Source organism: Podarcis filfolensis (assembly GCF_964270895.1).
Source record: "Podarcis filfolensis genome assembly, chromosome: 11".
Classification (NCBI taxonomy): domain Eukaryota; kingdom Metazoa; phylum Chordata; class Lepidosauria; order Squamata; family Lacertidae; genus Podarcis; species Podarcis filfolensis.
The window spans coordinates 1101471-1122030 of NC_139613.1; the positions used below are offsets into that span (position 1 = coordinate 1101471).

At 56.3% G+C, this 20560-nt stretch overlaps 1 protein-coding gene and 1 long non-coding RNA gene across 7 annotated transcripts; one reads left to right on the top strand and one right to left on the bottom strand.

The window, feature by feature from the left end:
* Positions 1 to 599: 599 nt before the first annotated feature.
* DNAJB5 (DnaJ heat shock protein family (Hsp40) member B5) lies at positions 600 to 19045 on the top strand. 6 transcript variants are annotated; one of them, XM_083575828.1, is made up of 4 exons: positions 600 to 665; positions 8133 to 8389; positions 11774 to 12378; positions 16922 to 19045. In XM_083575828.1, exons 2-4 carry the CDS (start codon positions 8179 to 8181, stop codon positions 17153 to 17155), a joined length of 1050 nt encoding a protein of 349 aa, XP_083431954.1. In that variant the 5' UTR covers positions 600 to 665; positions 8133 to 8178; the 3' UTR covers positions 17156 to 19045. The 6 variants fall into 6 exon arrangements, with proteins under 6 accessions (XP_083431954.1, XP_083431951.1, XP_083431950.1 ...); XM_083575825.1 differs by lacking the exon at positions 600 to 665 and adding an exon at positions 1216 to 1586; XM_083575824.1 differs by lacking the exon at positions 600 to 665 and adding an exon at positions 2423 to 3137.
* LOC310744502 lies at positions 18095 to 19485 on the bottom strand. The gene is made up of 2 exons (XR_014539574.1): positions 18412 to 19485; positions 18095 to 18371 (listed from the first exon to the last, which is right to left on the bottom strand). It is a non-coding gene; the product is annotated as an uncharacterized lncRNA (long non-coding RNA).
* Positions 19486 to 20560: the final 1075 nt, after the last annotated feature.

The following is a 20560-nucleotide window of genomic DNA, read 5'->3' on the forward strand; positions in this document are numbered from 1 at the left end:
CCGCCGGGGCCAGGGCGGCTTCCTCGCGAGTAAGCGGACTGCGAGGCCCCGATCCTGCGCCAGCTCGCCCCGGAGGCCCGGCTCGTGCGGAGCCCCACTCGGGCGAGGAGACCGCCTGGCCGGGCAGTCTTTACTCGCGTGTAGCGGCCTCGTCCCCGCCCGGCTCCCCACGTGGCGCCCCGCCCGCCCGGTGGGCGTGGCCTCCCGCCGGAGGCTCCCTGGTTGGAGCGCTCCCCATTGTGACGTCACGGGGCTTCCAGAAGCCTCCCGCGCGCTTCTCTTCTGCGCCGGGTGGGCGGGGCCAAAACCGGCACGCGAGGCAGCTCCGGCCAATGGCGAGGGCGCACGCGGAGGGGGCCGCTCCCCGGTCTCCTAGAGACCAATGACAGCCGAGAATGGGTGTGACTGGCTGGCAGCGCGGCCAATCGAGGAAGCGGGAGAGAGAGCGAGCCTGAGGGAGGGGAGCGGGGGCGGGGCGGAGCGAGGGGCGGAGCCTCTCCCCCTCGTTCTCCAAAGGGAGCGGCGTCTCGTCGAGATGGGCAGCGCGCGGGGCCAATAGGAGCGCGAGGGCGGCGCCGGAGCGGGCCGTTGCTAGGCAGGGGCGGGCGCCTGGTCCTGGCGCGCCAGAGGGCCCGGCCGAGGGAGGCGGGCGGGACGGGACGGAGGTGAGTCTCGCTCGGAGGGGGAGAAGGAGGAGGGGGGGCGCGGCGGCGAGGGGAGAGGGGAGAGGGGCAGGGGGCGGGGCTCTGGCTCTGGCTCTGGCCCCGCCCCTCAACGCCCCCTGGAAAAGCCTAGTGGGCTCCCCCCCCGTGGGTAGATATGGGGGGGGGGGAGGACGGAGAAAGCCCCCCCGGGAATTTCCCCCCCTAGCCACTTCGCCCAGGCCGGGCTCCCCTTGCTGGTTGGGGGGGGCGTCCTGGCTGCAGGGGGGGGAGGAGAGGACGACCCTCCCCCTCCACGAGCAGGGCAATTGCGGGGGGCTCTGGGGGGCTCTGGGGATGTCGCTCCCCCCGGCCCCCCAAACTGACAAGATGCCTCTGGACGCCTCCCTCGCCCCCCAGTCCCAGCTGCGAAGTGGGGCAGAGCACCCCCTCGCCAGGGGCGTCTGGAGGGCCTTTGCCAGCTGCCAGGAGGGGCGAGAGTTGACTTCCCTGGTTGGGGGGGGGTGCCAGGGGGCGGAGGAGTGGGGAGGGGTCTGGGGGCGGCTGCTGCTGCCGGCTCCCTCTCCCCTGGCGCTGCTGCCTGTGTGGGCACCGGGTGGGCATGGCTGGCGATGATTCACCCGGAGTGTAATCATGACATTTCTGCACGCTGACTCCCTGCCGTCTTTGTCGTCGTCGCTGGCGGCGCTGGAAGGGTCCCTCTGCCCGCCCGAGCCAGCGCACAGCATTCCTGCCTTGCCTGCCTGCCTGCCTGCGGGTGCCTGTGCGCGCTCCAGCCTCGCTCGCTCGCTCGCTCCCGCACACTCTGCGCGCCTTGACCAAACTTGGGCTTTGAGCGCTGCTGCTGCTGCTGCTGCCACCACCACGAGTGACTCCCTCCGCTGATATGCCAGCAATTCTGCTCTTCTGGAGCCGCGTGGAGAGGTACCCGCTTTCTCTTCTCCGGATCGGGACTCCGCTCTCCCTGCCCAGCCTCAGGCAGGGGATGCGGAAGAACACCCCCCTCCCCGGGGGTCCGGCACCAGCTGCATCCTTTCGGGGTCGGGGCCACACGGCAGTGCCTGCCTCTGGTTTGGTGGTGGGTGAAATGCCCCTTTGTTTAGGGGGCAGAGGAGCCGCTGCCAGCTCTGGGGACATCTGGTCCCCTGGTCCGGTCTGGGCTTCTCTGGAATCTCAGGGGACGGCTGTGGATTGTTTGAGAAGGACCATTGTGTGGCTGTTGTTTGCTTTTTTTTGTCTGCCTGGGGTGGCCGCTGGGTGTTGGGGACTCTGAAGCAGACCAGGTGATTGGGCAGTGTGACCGGGAGGGATCCCTGGACGGGGATCTCTCGAGCTCTTCCTTGTGGCTGCTGCTGCTGCCGGGGCTTCGGATGGACGTCCAGCGGCAGCCGAGAGTGGCTTTTGGAGCAGAGCGGCTCCCGGGTCGCCCCGAGCTGCCTCTTTGCTCAGCGGTCAGGTTTCTTGCTCACTTGCGCTCACTTGGGCGCCAGAGTTTCAGGAAGTGGAGTGACTGCATGTGCAGGTGCTAGTTTAGACTCGGGAGTCAGCGTGGGGCTGGTGCTTTTGACATGTGTTTCAGGGATGGATGCTGTAGGGCTGCGGACGCTGAACTCCACCCAGCGCCAAGCAAGAGTCACTTTTCTTCGCGTTCTCTGACACTGGTGGACCTCGCAGGGACGGCGTTAGCTTTGGGCCGGTTGTCTCTTGTGTGGAAGCCTTGAAGTATGCATTTTTTTGGGGGGGGGAGAGGGTTTTCGAGAGGCGGACTGTCTCCCCACTTAGGCTTAAGAATTTGGCACCTTCTTCTCAAACGCCGTTCATTGAAGATGCCAAGCCGACTCCTGATGACTCTGGGGGCTGAGTTGGCCACGCATTCCCTGCCCTGTTCTGTCCTTCATGGGGAAGGATCGCCAACAGGCTGTCCGGCGTGGGGCTGTGCACCTGCTGCTCAGCCTTCGAGGATGAGCCGAAGGGCAAGAGACCCCCCCTCAGCTGGTCAGGAAGGCTGGTAAGGTCTGCTTTTCAGTCGGAGAAACCAATTAGAGGCGGAATCCTGACTGCCGAGTGATTTCATTGAGCATTTTCTGTGGCAAGCGGTGAGGGAGGGGGCTGCGGGAAAGCGCAGGAAGGGAAGCTTCTGGGAGGCTGCTGCCTTGTGAACCGCCGCTGCTCCTCAAATTCCCTCTGTCGGGGGAGCCTTTCGCCCTCTTCCTGAACAGCTGGCTTTGGAGTCCAGGTGTGCGTGGTGGGTCCAGGTGCCCTGTCCGGCTTGGCCAGCTCTTCCTCCTGGCTCTGGGGAGGGGGCTGCTTTTGGAGCCTGGCTGCCGTGGTGAAGGTGCCTCTGCCTCCATTCGTGGGCAACTCTTTCAGCGGCAGCTGCATCTTGGAGCTCCAGGCCCCGCAAGCCATGTTCCGGATCAAGCTGGAGCCTTTAAAAATGAGCGCCTGGGCTATGAATGTGTTTGTGAAGTTTCGGTAAGTGGCTGGCCGCCCTGCCTTGCCTGCTTGCGTTTGCCACGCTTGGGTGGTGGTCTGTCTGCTGGCATCCATCTTTGTCTCGTGTGCGGCGTCTGGCATCTGCTGTGGAGGGCGATGCATGGGGAGCTTGAGGAGGACAGCCTGTGCCTCTCTTCTGCCCCCCCTCCATCGCTCCCTTTGCCAGAGGATCAGAGGGGCTGATGTCTCCCTGGCCGCCTGACCCAGCTCTGACATTGCCCAGGGTGGGGGCAGGATGAGGGGCTGGAGATGCATATTGATTGTGCTTCAGAGGGACCGGATGCTTAGTGGGTGGTCTTGGGGGTCCGGATCCCTTTGCAAAGGGGCTGGGCTGGGGTCGCCATGCATTTCCCCTTTGGCCTCCAGCAGAGACTGAGTCCAGACTTTTGTGTGGGGATTTATCTGTGGAAAGGGCTGGTGTGTGTGATTTTGTGTGCGTCTTGGGGAGGGGGGGACTGGGCTCCTGCCCCCCTTCCGCTCGAGTAGGGCTGTGCTACCCAGGGATTCCTGAGAAGCACGCTCAGGCTTGCGCTGCTGAAACTGTGCATCTGTCTCCAGGTGGGAGGGAGGGGGTTATCCAGGGACCGAGTCGTGTTTTACCAAAATGTGTGTGGGGTGCTGCTCCGAGAGGATGGTGGAGCCGCACGGTGACCTATGAGGCTTGGCAGTCTTCCCTGCAGCTTGACGTCAGGCAGCCCCCACGCAGAGAAGATCTCTCCGCTCTTGTGGTGCCTGTCGGAGGGGGGCCCTTCCACATGCCCTTCCGAGCTGGGGGAGCTGCGGGCAGGATCGGCCCTGCTGGGTCACTGCTGAGGCTGGGGGAGTCTCTCCTCGCTTCCCTTCCACCCCTCCTTCCTGCATTGCAAAGGTTGGGCTACATATCCCTTAAGGGTCCCGTCTGAGTCTACGGTTCCTCCTCCAGCCCCCCCTTTCCACCAGTGGAAGCCCAGGTGGTTTGTAGTTCAGAGGAGAAAGAGGAAGGGGACTCTATCTTCCCGGCCCTCCTGCCCCTGTACTTGTCCCCTGCCCCATCCAGGTTTGCCCAAGGGGGCTTTGCCCCACTGTGCCCTATGAACCTGCGCCCCTTGCTCTCCTGCAGCACTGCAGGGGGTGTTGGGTGCAACTCCTGGATCTCGCCCGCTGCCCTTTAACCTAACGCCCGGGGTTGCTTATGCAGGCGGGCCGCTCAGAGGCAACCTGCGCATGGCTGCTTAGTGAGCCACAGGCCCCTGTGGTCCAAAGTGGAGCTGGGCTCTTGGAGGCTCCAGAGAAGACGTAGAATTGTAGAAGTGTAGAGCTGGAAGGGACCCCAAGGGTCATCCAGTCCAACCTCCTGCTTGACTGGCGATCCCCAGCGGTGGTCAGGAATCCCGGCCAAGAAAGGTTGTGCCAAATTTAATTCTGCAAGGTGACACCACCCCAGACAGGCTGGGAGCAAGGAGATGCTCTCCCCTTAGAGCCTGAGTCTATGCCTTTGTTCCTGGCCCCTGCTGGTGGGCTGGAGCCTCATTCTTGTGGGTGAAGTCCCTGTCGAGCTGCCATGCCAAGCCCCCGAGACTTGGGCAGGGAACGTCTGCTCCGGCAGCAGCTTGTAACTGTCGCCGCCACGGATTCCGCGTTCCTTGCTGCCAGTGTGTTCCAGAGCTGCCAGCTGCCTCCAGGTGAGCTGCTTGGCCTGGGAATGCACTCCCTCCCGATGCAGCCTGGCATTTCAAGCCCACCTCCCGTGGGCCGCCTTGCGCGCCTGCCCCCTCCCTCCGTGGTCCCCGCGTGTCTAACAATAGAAACTCCCACCATGATGAGTGGGGCTGAGGAGCCCCGTCAGCGCTGCCCCCACCTGCTGGAGCCTCATTTCCAGCTAGTGATCTCACTAATTAACAGAGGGAATTGCTGCTTCTGTGTCAGCAACTCTCTTTCTGCCTCCCGGCTTACCCTTCAGAAGATGCTTCTCCGGGAAAGGGCTGGGCGTGATGTGGGGGGGTGCTCTGGGCGCCATGTGTCAGCAGCCGTGGGGCGGGCGGTGGAGGGGGCCCCCACAGTGGGCCCTTAACCTTCTGCCCAGCAGAGAAGGAGGGCCTCGGCCGTGCGGATGCAGAAGGGGGCGTCTTAGGGGCTTTGCCTGGCCAGAGGGGTCTGCAGTTGTGATGTCAGAGCCAGCCTTGGTGTCGTGGTTGGAGTGTGGGACGAGGGCCCGGGAGAGACCAGGGTTCGAATCCCCAGTCCGCCATGAAGCTCACTGGGCTGGTCGCTACCTCTCGGCCTGGCCCACCTTGCATGGCTGTGGTGGGGATAAACGAGGAAAGGGAGATAAGTAAACGGGGAACTTCGGGACCTGGCAGGAGTCTGCTGGCTGATGACCGTGACCCTGTCCTTCTGTATCCCAGAGCAGCTTCAAGATTTCCCTGCCGATTATCCCAAACTGCCCCACTCTGCCCTGTGCTTGTCCTGTCATCTCCTACAGAACTCCCTGCCCCAGGAGGCAGCGGTGGCAAGCCACCTAGAGGACTTAAAAAGATAACTGGGCAGGTTCATGGAGGAGGGGGCTATCGAGGGCTCCTGGCCTTCCGAACCCCAGTTGCTGGAAACCCCAGGAGGGGTGTGTGCGACTCTTGTGCTTGGGCCCAACTTGCTCATTCCCGTAATGGGCACCTGGTTGGCCACTGTGAGACCAGGATGCTGGGCTAGGTGGGCCCTTGGCGGATCCAGTAGATGCTCTTCTCAGGTGCTTACGGCAGGGAGAGACCCTGGGCTTCAGAGACCCAAGTCTTGTCTTTTCTGGCTGTAATCGCTCTGTCAGCCTCAGTTCCCCATCTGTGAATTGGGCATAGCGGTGACTTGCTTCGCAGGCAGGAGACCTGACCTTTTTTAAATTAAAAGTGGCTGCAGGTGTTTCATCCTGTGACCCCAGGTGCCGCTGGAGCCTCTTGGAGGAACTTGGGACAGGGGAGTGCTTGGTTGCTTTGTCAGAGGAACGTTTTTGGTCCACCGGGTCGGATGGGGAGAGAGGAAGGAGGGCACTGCTGGTGTTTGGGAGGCTGGGTGAGGAACTCCCCCAAGAAGCCCCAAGGAACTTGGTGGGGTGGGAGGCCATGAGCGGAGCAGGTAACAGGGAGGCGGGGGCCGAATGAGAGAGTTTCTTTCCTGCTATGGCCTCACGTGTGACCTTCACAGAGCTGTTCAGTTTTTTGGAGGAGGTTGTTTCCGTGCTGTGTGTGTGAATCTCTTGGCAGACATCCAGTCGATGGTTGCTAGGGCTGGAACGGGTGCAGTCTCTGTGAAAAGACTCCTGCTTTTGTGTGTGTGTGTGTGTGTGTGTGTGTGTGTGCAATCTATATATATATATATATATATATATATATATATATATATATATATATAAATATAGGGAAGACTGTGAACTTCATCAGTCTAGCAATTGAGTGGGAAGGGGGTGTTTTAGCATTTCCTGACAAAATTCCCCCTCAATTCCCCCCTGCTTATGCAAAGGTCATTGGGGACCAGTTCTGACTGGGAAATTTGCAGGTGGGGCAGTGGCTGAAGCAGCTCCTCCTGAGACTTTTGCATCTTTGGGTGGGGGGAGGTTGCCCGGAGATGGTTCTGGTTTGGCCCAAGATGGGCAGTCGCTGACCTGGCATCTTATTCGGAGGTCAGGGTGTGATGTGGCCGTTCCAGACGCTGGGATGAGAGGGACAGGCAGGGAGGGTGTTGTGTGCATGTTGGTGAGAGAGCCCTTGAGGTTCATCAGAGTTCTGCAAACAGCGGAAAGAGAGGGGAGTTAGCAACAGGAAGCTGGATCCCTGCCTGAATTCTGAAGTTCTGCAAAGGAAGGAATTTGGAGTCTTGGACTCCCTTTTGTGAAGGATTTTGTCTGCTCTAGCGCCTGAAAACCAAGAGGACTGGGCTGGATGTGGGTCTGAGACCTTTGCGTGGGGTGGACAGCGAGAAGCTGGCCAGCTCTGGCAAAGAGAGACCACCGTCCCTTAGATCTGACATGCCCCCTTGCTTGCCTGGGTGTGTCCTCTCTGCGTTCCTGGTCACTTCCTCTGGCTTCCCTCTGCAAATCGCAGGCTCTCCTCTTGCTTCGGCGCTTACTTTTAAAAATAACTCCCCCCCGCCCCCCATTGCAAGATGTCTCTGTCTAACAGCTTCATCCTTTGCCGTCTTTCCGCTGGTACATGGTGGGAACGTGTCCCTGCGTGAACTCCCAGTACTGTATTGTTCTAAAAAGTTCTTTTAAGGCAATCTGCAAAAGCACAGAAGGGAGAGAGAAAAGCTGGGGGAAGGAATCCTTCCTTGGCTAATTAACCTCTCGTTCTGCTTCGTTATGAAGCCTGCTTTGAACACATTCCTCTGCCCCCTTCCACGCTGCCCCTTGCTCCGGCAGCCCTGCCTCCTTCCTCCCCTTTTTGGGAACGCTGAGACCGGCCAGGCGCTCGGAAGGGCCGCCTGCCGCCTCCCTGGCCGCACGCTGCCCTCGACATACGCACGGCAGCTGCTTTTCCGCTGTCCGGTCCAAGGGCCGTCAGTTCTGTCCTTCCCAAGGCTCCTTCCCTGCACACCTATTTGTGGCCTGGCAAAACCGGCCGCCCTCTCCAGTTACAGCGTCACGTGGTGCAGCCTCCAAATAACAGCACTGTCCACCCCTCTCGCTCGCCCTGCATTCTGCCCCTGTGAATTGTGCAGCAGGAGGGTGAGTCAACCTCCTTAAAAATCCCTCCCCCAACCCAAACCGCTGACAGATCCACAGGGGCAGCGGCTGGCAGAGCTCTGAGAGGCCTCCCCCAGGACTCGGCCTGGACGTTGGGGCGCTAGAACCTCCAATCCCCCCCCCGGTAGCGCAGGTTGGTGCTGAGCTAGCGGGCAGTCGTGTGGACTGACTGACTGGGGCTGGACGGGGTGTGTTGGAACCGTTCAGTGGTCAGCCTGGAGTCCTTTCTGACGCCCCCTCTCCCTCTCTCTCCTCTCCCGCCCCAGGAATAAAGAGTCTGCGGCGGCGGCCGGGACGGTCTCCACCACCAACATGGGGAAGGACTACTACAAAGCGCTGGGGATCCAGTCCGGAGCCAACGAAGACGAGATCAAGAAGGCCTATCGGAAGATGGCCTTGAAGTACCACCCGGACAAGAACAAGGACCCCAACGCGGAGGAGAAGTTCAAGGAGATTGCCGAGGCCTATGATGTGCTGAGCGACCCCAAGAAGCGGGCTGTCTATGACCAGTACGGGGAAGAAGGTAAGCCGGGTCTCTTGGCTGGCCAGTGACCTTGCGGTTTATTTGGGTGGGTGGGGGTCTAAGCCTGCCTCCTGGCCACAGTCCCTGCCTGCCTAGCTGCAGGCTTGCAGGGCTCAAGACACCCAAATCCAGTCTCTGGCCTGATGTGCCGGAGAGTGTGTCTTCCTTGCTTCCCTGTGATAACCTTTGAAGGGAACCTGTGGAGGCACCTCACTCACCTGAGCGGCACAGGTGGCTAAGTGAGGAGGAAAGCCCCCTTGTGGGCCTAGGCTGTGGGAAAAGCTGGCGGCCACTCCCTGGAGAAACTGGTGCTTTTAGTGGCACTGCTTGCAAGGACTTGGTTCCTCCCGGAGTGTGTGGAAATGCACTGGCACCGTGATCTGTGGGTGCAAACATCTTCCCTGTGGCATAATTGAGGCTTGGCTCATGCCTTCTCCTTCTCCTCCGCTTCCTTTTCAGTACATGCTGCTGTGTGTGAGTGAGTGAGAGCGAGAGAGAGAGAGAGAGAGAGAGAGAGAGAGAGCGCCTTTCCCAATTTTAGTAATAGCTCCTTGTTTCATAAGCAAACCCAGGCTGTTGGCAGGGAACATGTCAGGTTCTGCAGGAGGAAGGGAACTGCTGGGAATAGCAGTGGTGTTAATCAGCCCGTCCAGCCCAGGACTTGCTGAGCAGAAGGTCTCAGATAAACAACCTCCAGCAGAGTTTATCCAAATTCCGGCCTGGAAATGCATGTTCTTTGATGGCAACAAGTGACACGGATTGGGTGGAACTGCATGCATTTGCTCTATGTGAATCTAGCTTCTGGAGTATAGTTTGCAAACTAATTTGGAGGGGCAGCAGGGGACGTTTGGCAGGGGACATGGAAACGGGTTGGGGGGCTCCTGGGGGTGGGCCAGTAGCTGATGCCGTGACTTCTTGGGGCGTTCTGCTGGCTCCTTCCCTCTCTCCTCCACCTCCTTGCAGCTCCGCAGTTTCTCTGCCAACTTAAGGGCTAGTCTTCTTTTTTTAACGTGTGACCAAAGTGCGGCGAGGGGCCGGAGGAAGATGGGATGCTCTCCCGGGGAAGCTTTGAGATGCCAGAAGGAGCATCTGGCTTCCAGCTTTGGTCTGGAAATAAAAGCCGGGATCTGGCAGGTGTTCTCTGCCGCCTGCCGCCTCCTGGGACTTGGGTGTGTGTCTCACGAGGTCACCGTTGTGATTGACAACGTGAAATTGCTGTAATTTCAGCTAAAAGCTGCCATTCTCTTTCCTGAGGGAATAAGTGAAGTCCTTAGAAGAACCCGGCCCCATTTAGATGCTTTCTCTCTGGGATCCAGTGGTTATGGGATTAAAGTGAAAGCCCTGGCTGCTAAGGAGGGAGGGAGGGGGCAGGTCCTCTGGGAGGCCAGAGAGCTCTCTTGGTCACGCTCCATCCTCTTCCCTGGTGGGGCCAGAGCTGTGGAGATGCTGCACTAGAATGTCTTGCTATTAAAAGCTTTGCAGCTGCAGGCTGGCTGCTAAATGGGGACCCAGAAAGTGCTGGCCTGGCTCTGCTCCTCTTTGCAGCCTCTCAAGCTCCCTGTTCTCTCCCCAAGTTCTGGGCTGCTGGCACTCCTGTCTTCCCTGGGCCGTTTGTCTTGCCGCCTGATCTCCTCTTGGGCTTGGAAGCATCTTGCTCAATCTCTGTTCTTGCAGTAACCCTTCCTCATCTTGTGGCTTAGAGGGGAGGAAGCCCCCCTGCCTGCACACTTTATGAATCATGGAATTACAGAGTTGGAAGGGACCCCGAGGGTCATCTAGCCCAACCCCCTGCTATAATAATAATAATAATAATAATAATAATAATAATAATAATAATTATTATTATTATTATTATTATTATTATTATTTATACCCCGCCCACTCTGGGCAGCTTCCAACAGAATATTAAAATACAATAATCTATTAAACTGGGTATCTGAAGAAGTGTGCATGCACACGAAAGCTCATACCAAGAACTAACTTAGTTGGTCTTTAAGGTGCTACTGGAAGAAAAAAAATTTTTTTGTTTTGACTATTAAACTTTAAAAGCTATTCAGGAATCTCAGCATCCCCGACAGGTGGCCCCCCAGCCTCTGCTTAAACACCTCCAACAAAGGAGAGTTCACCACCTCCCACAGGAGTCTGTCCCACTGTCTAGCAGCTCTTACCGCCAGACAGTTGCTGCTCCTGATGTTTAGTCAGGATCTCCTTCCTTGTAACTGGCTTTGTGCTGAAGTACCAAATTGTGCCAGCTGTAATCTCACTTTCCCAGTGTGGTCTGGTTAGGCCATGGGGAACGGGGGTGTCTGGAAGGCACTTTAAGGGGGTACCTGAGTGCTCTGCTGAAAGGCAAAGGACCAGCGCCCTGGGGTCACGTATGGCTTCAGGGTCCTGCACTGTTGGGTTCCTGGCCCTGTCACTGGGAACCTGTGAAGATGCTGCTGGATGAGGCCAGTGGCCCATCTCGCCCAGCCTCCTGTTGTCGCTGGGACCAGCCAGATGAGAAACCCACAAGCAGGACCCGCGCATAAGAGCCCTCTCCTCTCCAGCAGATCTCCCTCAGGAATCCTGGAAACGGATTTCTTAAAGAGGCTGGGAGCTGTAGCTCTGTAAGGGGTAAACTGCAGTTCCCAGGATTCGTGGTGGTGAAATAAGAAACTAAGAACCTGCTGGCTAAGGCCAATGGTCCACCTAGTCTATCCTTTTTTTAATAACATTTTTATTAGGAATTTTGACATAACAGTTTATCAAAAATACGTCACCCCCCCTGTTTTTCCCCTCCCCCCTCCCCAAAAAGAAGAAAACCCCACCCTCCGACCCTGCCCCAGACTTCCCTCAGCTCCTCTCTCGGGTTTCTCAGCAGATGTTATTCTCTGCATATTATAAAACTGTAAAGATCCTTAATTTATCTATCTGTATATTACCAATTAAAGGTTTGTGAATGTTTATTCAAAACCTGCCAAGGAGTCCAGTTCATTTTGTTGTTTCTTTAAATACTTTGTAAAAGGTTCCCATTCTTCTTTAAAGTCACAGTTGTCCTTACCACATGGTTCGTGTGTCAGTTTTGCCAATTCCGCATAGTCCATCATTTCTCTTGCCACAGTTCTTTGGTGGGGATTTCCTCGTTTTTCCATCCTTGTGCTATTAAGACTCTTGAATGGTCCACCTATTCCAGCATCCTGTTCTCACGGCCACAAGAGCCACTCTCCTCTCCTGAGCAGAGCCGTCCTGGCTAGGAGACATCAAATGTGCGCCCAGGTTCTTGGCCGGCCAATTCAGGCTGCCCCATCCTGCTTCTCTTAGTGAATTTGGTCTGTTTGTAGCACTCCTTTCCAGAGCACCCGCCTGACTGTCCCCCCTGCTCTCTCTCTGGTTCTGTTTTAGGGCTCAAAACCGGTGGTGGCTCATCGGGCACCTCTGGGAACACCTTCCACTACACCTTCCACGGAGACCCTCATGCCACCTTCGCCTCCTTCTTTGGGGGCTCCAACCCCTTCGACATCTTCTTTACCAGCGGCCGCTCCCGGGTCTTCAACGGCTTCGACCATGACGACATGGACATCGACGATGACGATGGCGGTGACCCCTTCAGTGCCTTTGGCCGGTTCGGCTTCAACGGGCTCAACGGCGTCCACCGCCGGCACCCGGAGCCCATCCACATGCGCCGGAAGGTGCAGGATCCACCCGTGGTCCACGAGCTCAAGGTGTCCCTGGAGGAGATCTACCACGGGGCCACCAAGCGCATGAAGATCACCCGCCGGCGGCTGAACCCGGACGGCCGGACCATGCGGACGGAGGACAAGATCCTGAACATCGTCATCAAGCGCGGCTGGAAGGAGGGCACCAAGATCACCTTCCCCAAGGAAGGAGACGCCACTCCCGACAACATCCCCGCCGACATCGTCTTCATCCTGAAGGACAAGCCGCACTCGCTCTTCCGGAGGGACGGGACAAACATCATCTACACGGCCATGATCAGTCTGAAAGAGGTGCGTCCGCGGGTCGAGGAGGGCGGGGTAGGGGCTCTGTGCGTCCCCCGAGGGGCTGCTGGGGCTGCAGACAAGAGGTCGGCACGGGAAGGCAGGGGCTGGGGGCAACCCTTCTGTTTGCTGCCCCACCCCGTCCTGGCGAAGGCTGCCTTTTGAGGGGGGAGCCCCTTTCCTGCGTTGTCCAGGATTTCGGAGGGTGCGGTTCCTTCGGGATAAAGGGTGCCTTGGCAGCAAGGGCTGCTTGACAGCGCAGCTGGGAAAGTGGTGGGCTTTCCTTCACGGGACCGCCTCTCCTGGTATGTCCCACGGAGGACCTTACGGTCTTCAAACAGAAACATCTCGGAGGTTAGGCTGGCCTCAACCAGAGACAGGGCTTTTTCGGCTGTGGCCCCGATCTGGTGGAACGCTCTGTCCCAAGAGACCAGGGCCCTGTGGGACTTGACATCTTTCCCCAGGGCCTGCAAGACAGAGCTGTTCCACCAGGCCTTTGGCCAAGGCACAGTCTGACCCCCTCCTTTGGTCATCCTCACAGAACTCTAGCCCAGTGGTTGCCATTAATTTGATTTGAACTGATTTTATAATGAACTGATTTTAGAATGTTGTATTATTTTACTGTTGTTAGCCGCTCAGAGCCCGGCTTCGGGCAGGATATAAATAAAATTTTATTATTATTATTATTATTTTCAAGCAGAGGGCGGAAGGCCTTCCGCCAGGGATTTGCCGGCTGTGATTCCAACATTGCTGGGGTTGGGCTGGATGACCCTCGAGGTCCCTTCCAGCCCGACAATTCAGTGATATGTGGTGAAGCAACATGACTTCTCGGGAGGAAGCTTGATGCCCTGAGGGGAGCAGGCAGGCAGGCTGGCATCTGTGAAGCTTCCCAAAGAAAGAGGATAGCCTACCCTAGAAGGGGTTGAAGAACTTCTGCATTGCTGAGGGTTGGACTAGATGAGCTTTGGGGGTCTCTTCCAACTCTGCAGTTCTGTGATTCCTGCAGAGGCAGACTCCAGTAGGCCTGGGCAAAGAGAAGCAGAGCGAGGGCAAGCCTTCCAGATGCTGCTTCCTCCAAAATCAGGAGATGAAATGAAATTGAGACATGTAGAAAGTTCCTTGATTCTCCCCTTTGTTTGAAAGATGCTGCAAGGTCGCAGCCGCTAAAGGAAACGATAAGATTGACTTGTTTACCGCCTCCCCACAGAACGGGCCTTTGTCTGAAGGAAACAAATAAAATAAGCCTTTTGTTACAAGTCTACCCTCCTCTCCCGATTCCCCAGCTTGTGTGTAGTTCAGTCTTTGCACAACCTTTGAATCTGGCTGAGCCTTGTGCTGGGTGCGTCTCTTAAGGAGAGAGACGGAGGGCAAGTTAGGGGAAGGCAGGATGCATCTGGCGCTCGAGAGGTGGGGAGGGGGCTCAAGAGGATCCCAATGGATCCCCTGAGTCTTCACCTTTTCCCCCTCTCTCCCACCAACACCAAATTATTCCACGCTCTCACCCTTCCCAAACAATTGCATTGGCACACAAGCTCCTGCCTTTTTCGCTGCATCAGTGCTTCCCAAACTCGGGTCTCCAGCTGTTGTGCAACTACAACTCCCGTCATCCCTGACCACTGGTTCTGCTAGCTAGGGATGATGGGAGTTGTAGTCCCACAGCAGGCGGAGACCCGAGTTTGGGAAGCACTGTGCAGCATACAGGAAATACATTGAAGAAGCTGGCGTAGGGATCAGGCTGTGATGGTGGGATTGGGTCACAGCCGTTGGACCCCGATGCCTGGCCCCCCAGCTCATGGAGTGGCCTTGGGCACCCTCCTCCCTCCCGGCTTAAGCTGCCTTGCAGGGCTGTTGGGAAGGTGAGTGCCCTCGCTTGGAGAGGCTGGCAGAGAGAAGGAGGACTTTCTGCAAGTCTGTGGGGGAGCTGGCTCCACCTGCAGCATCTCCCTGGCCTGGAAGTCATCTAGCATTCTGCACGGTGTCAGGAGACAAGTGATCTTCAGCCTCCCTATGGCATGAAAGGGGCTTTCCAAGGAAGCTGCCCCCCTCCCCTCTTGCTCAGCGGCAGAGCTGGACTGGCTTGCCTGAGGGCTTCCGGCCTCAGTGAAGGAGAAGCTTGTCTGGTCTTCTCCCCCCACCATCTCTCCCGTTCCTAGTTCTTCAGCTGGCCTTCCTCCTCCAGCTTTTCCTCTTTGGGTGGGAGCCAGTCAGGGCCATTTGGCTTTCTGCTGTGAAATCTCTCTCCTTCGTGCTCGTTGGCGGGTGAAGCCCCAAGGCGTGTGGATTTTCCCGGAGATACTGTGGGCTGGAACAAATTTATCCATTCCTAAAAGTCTACGGGTGGCTCCTTGGGAAGGGGGCGGGGCTGGAGACACAGTGAATTCCAAGCCGAAACACTGATAATTCTGGGCTGGTGTGTGGGGCCCTGGGATACGTCTCTCTGGACTCACAGACCTGAGGGAGAGCTTTATAGGGGTCTGAACAGGACAGAATGGGGCTGGAAACAAGTAAGGCAGCTGCATCTCTTTCTCCGCCTAATAATAATAATAATAATAATAATAATAATAATAATAATAATAATATTTTATTTATACCCCGCCCATCTGGCTGGGTTTCCCCAGCCACCCTGGGCAGCTTCCAACAGAATATTAAAATACAACAACCTATTAAACATTGGCATATGCAGCCTGGGGCACTGCCAGCCAGTTACAAGGTGCCACCAGGACCAGGTGATCTGAGCAAGCTGACCTGGGCTCTTGTCGCAGCAGCTGGGCTTATGTGGAGGAAGGTGGGACGGGACTCCTTCTTGATGCAACATCTCGCTGTTATTTCATCCTTTGAGCGCAACATCTGTCTCCCAGGAAGGAGGCTGCATAAAAGCAAGCGCATTGCTTGTTGTTAAACTATGGAACTCACTTCCACTGGAGGCAGTTATGTTCTGAAGGCTGCCTTAAGGCCATGACTTCATGTCCCTAGTTAGGAGCTGCCTCTGATGTACCTGGGGAAGCCTAGCAGACCTGCAGAGTCTCTGGGGAGACAGAGCAGCCCGGAACCTCAAGACTTGCTGCTCAGGGTCTCCTCGGGAGAGAGGCAAAGGGCAGCCTAGGCTGGCTCCATAGTGGAGAGACTCAGCCAGTTTTATGTTCCCTGCTGTACAATTATCGTATTTTTCACTCTATAAGAAGCACTTTTTCCCTCCTAAAAAGTAAGGGGAAATGTGTGTGCGTCTTATGGGGTGAATGCAAGCTGTGTGGCTAAGCCAAAAGCCAGAACAGCTAGAGGGATCACTGCGCAGCACTCCCTCTTGCTGTTCTAGCTTCTGGCTTAGCCCCTCTGTCCCTTTCCCCACCTCCTGGAAAAGCCCCCAAGAGCCGTGCTCCCTTTAAAGAGCCGTGCGGAGGGTGTATGTGGTGCTTGGGGGCTTTTCCCCGTGAAAGGCAGCACTGAGCAGAGCCTGGGATGCATACAGGCTCTGCTCAGCGCTCCCTTTAAAGAATATTTTTTTTCTTGCATTCCCCCTCTGAAAACTAGGTGCGTCTTATGGAGCGAAAAATACGGTATGGGGGATAGGGAGAGACAGGAGGGTGCCGAAGGGAGCGCCCTGCCATCTTCCTCTTGCCCCACACAGGTCAGGGTCAGGGCAGATCCTTTGGCCGCTCTCTTTCTGCATTGGCGGGTAAAAATAGCCCTGGTTGAGGCCTGTCTCTGCTGCCTCCGCCCTTCCAGACCATTATCCTTGAAGCTGGCAGGAGAGGATCCTCGAAAGTTTTAACTTCCTGGAAGTAGCATGCACCCCCCCCCCAGCAGTGGCGTAGCGTGGGTTATCAGCACCCGGGGCAAGGCAAGTAATTTGCGCCCCTAACCCGTGGATTTGCGCCCCCTAACCCATGGATTTGCCCTAACCCCAGATGTTGCGCCCGGTGCGGCCCGCCCCCCCTGCACCCCCCACGCTACGCCACTGCCCCCCAGGACTGAAAGCCGAAGCCGCCCCCTCCCGCGACTCTTGCTTTCATGAGCTTTGGAGGCCACTGGCTGCCAACCGGGCAAAGGCCGCTGTGTGTGCAACAGCTGAGCAGGCGCTGGAAGTCACGGCCGCCCCCCCTCTCCAGTTCTGGTTCCCTTGCTGGGGATTAAGCCATAAAGCCTGTCTAAATTTAGCCTGTGCTGGCTCATTCGCTCGGGCTCTGTGCAGGTTGCAGGCTGGAATTTCATAATTCTGCCCCCCAAGATGTTTCCTTTTCTGATCCTTCGGGGTGGAGTTCAGGGGCGACATAATACAAATGTTCTGAAAGAAAGTGCATTTTTTTAAAAAAGCAGGTATTGTGTGCACCTGGCGGCTGTTCCCTGAGCCTGCCTAAAATAAAGTTGTGCTGCTTTTTATTAACTGAGTCTTGATATCTATTTTGCATTGTTTTAATTTTCTAAGCATTTAATCTTCTCTCTGTTTCTTGGTGTTTGCACGTCACCCGTACTGCTTCGAATTGTGCATGAGCAACGCTTCTCCTGGTCGCAAGCCCTGCGCCTGGCCTAACCCTGCCTTCTCCTTCTCTTGCAGGCCTTGTGCGGCTGCACCGTCAACATTCCCACCGTGGACGGGCGCGTCATCCCGCTGCCCTGCAACGACATCATCAAGCCGGGCACCGTGAAGAGACTGCGTGGCGAGGGGCTGCCCTTCCCCAAGGTGCCCACCCAGCGCGGGGACTTGATCGTAGAGTTCAAAGTCCGCTTCCCGGACAGAATAGCCCCCCAGACCCGGCAGATCCTCAAGCAGCACCTCCCCTGCTCTTAGGGCCCCCCCTCCGGGCTGGACGGCCCCCGGCCTCCCTGCCAGGCCGGCCACCTTGCCTTCCGAGCAGCAATACTTCACGCACGGGTGCTGCGGTCCACTCGACCTTCACGATGCACGGGGAGGGGGAAGCGCCCCTGGCTGCCCACCCATGACCTCCTTTTCCAAGAGACGCTCTGGCCTGGCTTGTGTGCGCGCTCCCTCTTTTGCCCCACGGCCCGGCTGGCACCCACCCACCCGCTCTCTCCCCCTCTCCCTCCCTCTTGAGCCTGGCACAAGCCTCGAGACCCCTCTCGCCGCTCCTGGAGGGTTTCTACCGGGCAGTTTGACAAGCAGCCGGCTGTTGGAAGCACCCGGGACGTGGCTACCCCCAACCTACTCCGGTGTAAATAGGACCCGGACTTCTCTCCTGCTTCCTGCGGACGGTCTGAGGACCTCTCTAAGCGACTCTGTGCTCTGGCTGCCGCTGGACAATGTGCCAAGGAGCTGTCCGATCCTGCCTTGCAGAAGCAGGGCCTGTCCACACCTGGACTGGGCCCCCATGGTGCCATTCCTCCGTCGCTGTGTGCCTCTGTGTGGAACGGAGAAGGCCTGCTCCTGCCCTCTGCTCCTGCGCCACCTTCGCTTCGGAGCCCACAAGACGTCTGGGCTCTGCGGAGCCAGGCCAAGCTCACCTGCCTGGGCGACTCTTCCAGCTGGCGCGCCAACCTGCCGTGTTTGCCACGGAGCTCGAGGCCTGCTTGTCTTGGCGGCTCCTGGTTTTTTGGTTTTTTTACGCTTAATAGAAATTTGCAAGGGTTGCTTTCTACTGTCCGGTGCGGTTCCTTTGAGCACTCCTTTTTTTTTTTGCGGGGGGCCGGGGATGGGAGAAGCCGGCCTGAGAAGGGCGCAAGCTACGTAGGCCTCAAGGTTCAGAGCTAGGGTCCGAGGAGAGGTTTGAGAGGGGTGTATGTGTGTGTGTCTAGGGGCACAGGGGTGCCATTTTTCAGGGAGATCTGGAAGGGCCAGGTCAGCATGGGGAAGAGGACAAGAGTCACCGGGAGACCTGCTTGTGTGGTGCTTTATTTTAGAGGCTGCATTTTAAAAAACTTTTCAGAGGGACATTTTCAGAGAAGCGTTTCTTATCCTCTCCAGCTGAGACTTTGCTCCACCCGCAGGGAAGGGAAGTGGGCTTGACTTCCAAAGGGTTTTGACGCTGTTTTGCAAAAGCACCCTTTCTCTTGCCCCCCCTGTAACTCCCCCCCAACGTGGTGCCAAACATGGTGCCCCCCTGTAACCCCCCCCCCACCAACGTGGTGCCAAAACCTTGGGATCCCTGACTTCTGTTTCGCCTGTCCAGAAGCTGCTTTCTCTGACTTGAAAGGGGGGCGCCTGCCTGGACTGCCCACAGCAGTGCCCTGGGGGGTAGGGGTGGCGGCGAGCAGAGTGACCGCCCGCTTCAGCCTGGCGTTTTTCCTGAGCTGACCCTCGACTTGCCCTGTGGTCGGGCGGAGAGTCTGGACGCAGCACAGCGGCTGCTGCTGCTTCCTGTATAGCTGTACAGAACCTCACACTTTGGGTCCTTTTAATGTGCAATTTTTCTCTCCGAGGAGATTAAAACTGTTAACGCACTGTTGAACTTACCAACCAGTTTGAATGGTTAAGACGATGCCTTTCTTTGGCCCCCCCCCCAGACGTGTGTGTGTGTTTTTTAAAACAAATACAAAAAAACTCAGGCTGCTGGTGGAGGTTGGCAGGGCTGGCGGGTGAGAGCGGGGCTGGGAGGAGCGCCTCTGGGGTTTTTCTCCATTTCAGGGAGACCCTGAGTGGTTTTATAGCGGTTTTTTTGTATTTCTTTATTCTTTTGTAATGTCCCGTATTAATATTTAAAGAAAATAAAGTATTTTAAAAATAGCTTCTTTGTGTGCCTTTGCGTTACTGCGCCTGCCGCGGAGGGATGGTGAAAGCTGCCATGTCCTCGCAGCGTTTCTGCGCCAGGAGACCTCTCTGTGCCTGGCTCCACTTCTCCTTAAAGAACCGGAGAGTCACTGAGTTGGTCTGGCTAGTCTGTTCGCAGTCTTCCAGGTCACGCAGGTCCAGGACTCTTCAGGCTGGTCCTTAAAACCAGATGTATGTGCCAGGGTATGGAGCTAACACCCAACAATTAATATTTGCAGACTTTTCCAGCAAGTTGAGGGAAGGTTGCAATGTATTTTTTGCTGCATTAATTGCAAACATGTCACAGAGCAAGTGTTGAAGTTACTTACAGCTTGTTTGAGACTGGAGTAGTGAATGCAAAGATACTTGATTGAAAAAGGCCCTGCTGTTTCCATTGAGCGCAGGGGAAGCTAATCTGTGTCTGTCTCTCTCTCTTACACACACACAAAATTTTTTTTATTAGATTTTATGTTTTATAATTTAGAATGTTCATTTAGACAACCTTAAAATATCAGTGACTTCCCTTCTTCTCTTCCATGGTTTGTTTTGCATAACATAAACCCTGCATATTTTATACAAACTAAATCAGGGGTCAGCAAACTTTTTCAGCAGGGGGCCGGTCCACTATCCCTCAGACATTGTTGGGGGCCAGAATATATTTTGGAAGGAAAAAAAAAAGAACGAATTCCTATGCCCCACAAATAACCCAGAGATGCATTTTAAATAAAAGGACACATTCTACTCATGTAAAAACACGCTGATTCCTGGACCGTCTGCAGGCTGGATTTAGAAGGCAATTGGGCTGGATCCGGCCCCCGGGCCTTAGTTTGCCTACCCATGAACTAAACCATTCAGTACAGTGGTACCTCAGGTTACAGATGCTTCAGGTTACATACGCTTCAGGTTACATACGCTTCAGGTTAAGAACTTTGCTCCAGGATGAGAACAGAAATTGCGTGGCGGCAGCAGGAGGCCCCATTAGCTAAAGTGGTGCTTCAGGTTAAGAACAGTTTCAGGTTAAGAACAGACCTCCAGAACGAATTAATTTCTTAACCAGAGGTACCGCTGTATTCCATTATTACTTCCATCGAAATGTATTTACACTGTTGAATTTATCTTAATGCTGCTGACGTTTTCAAGTGTACACCATTTCCCCCCATATATTCAATAAGCATTTTCCAATCTTCTTTAAAGGAATGTTCTTCTGGTTCTCTTATTCTATAAGTTAGATCTGCAAGCTGCACGTATTGCGTCAGTTTAAGTTGCCATTCTTGTCACCTTTCAGGTGATGTTGGGCTATAAAATTCCCTTCAGCTCTGACCACGGTGACCAGAGAGAGATGATGGGAATTGTAGTCCAGGAAGACTGCCCCCACCCAAAAAGGTTTTCAAAGCTCCATAGAATGTTTTAATGTGCCCAATCTGCGTTTGGGAATCAAGACATTCCTTCGTCGAGACCCGTGCACTTCATGCCACAACCTGGAGAGAGAGA

Bases quoted from the DNA above. Each gene is read 5' to 3' on its own strand.
- DNAJB5 (XM_083575824.1), top strand. From the start codon at position 3,070: ATGTTCCGGATCAAGCTGGAGCCTTTAAAAATGAGCGCCTGGGCTATG. The intron at 8,390-11,773 runs GTAAGCCGGGTC...GTTCTGTTTTAG, and splicing joins TGACCAGTACGGGGAAGAAG to GGCTCAAAACCGGTGGTGGC. The intron at 12,379-16,921 runs GTGCGTCCGCGG...CTTCTCTTGCAG, and splicing joins CCATGATCAGTCTGAAAGAG to GCCTTGTGCGGCTGCACCGT.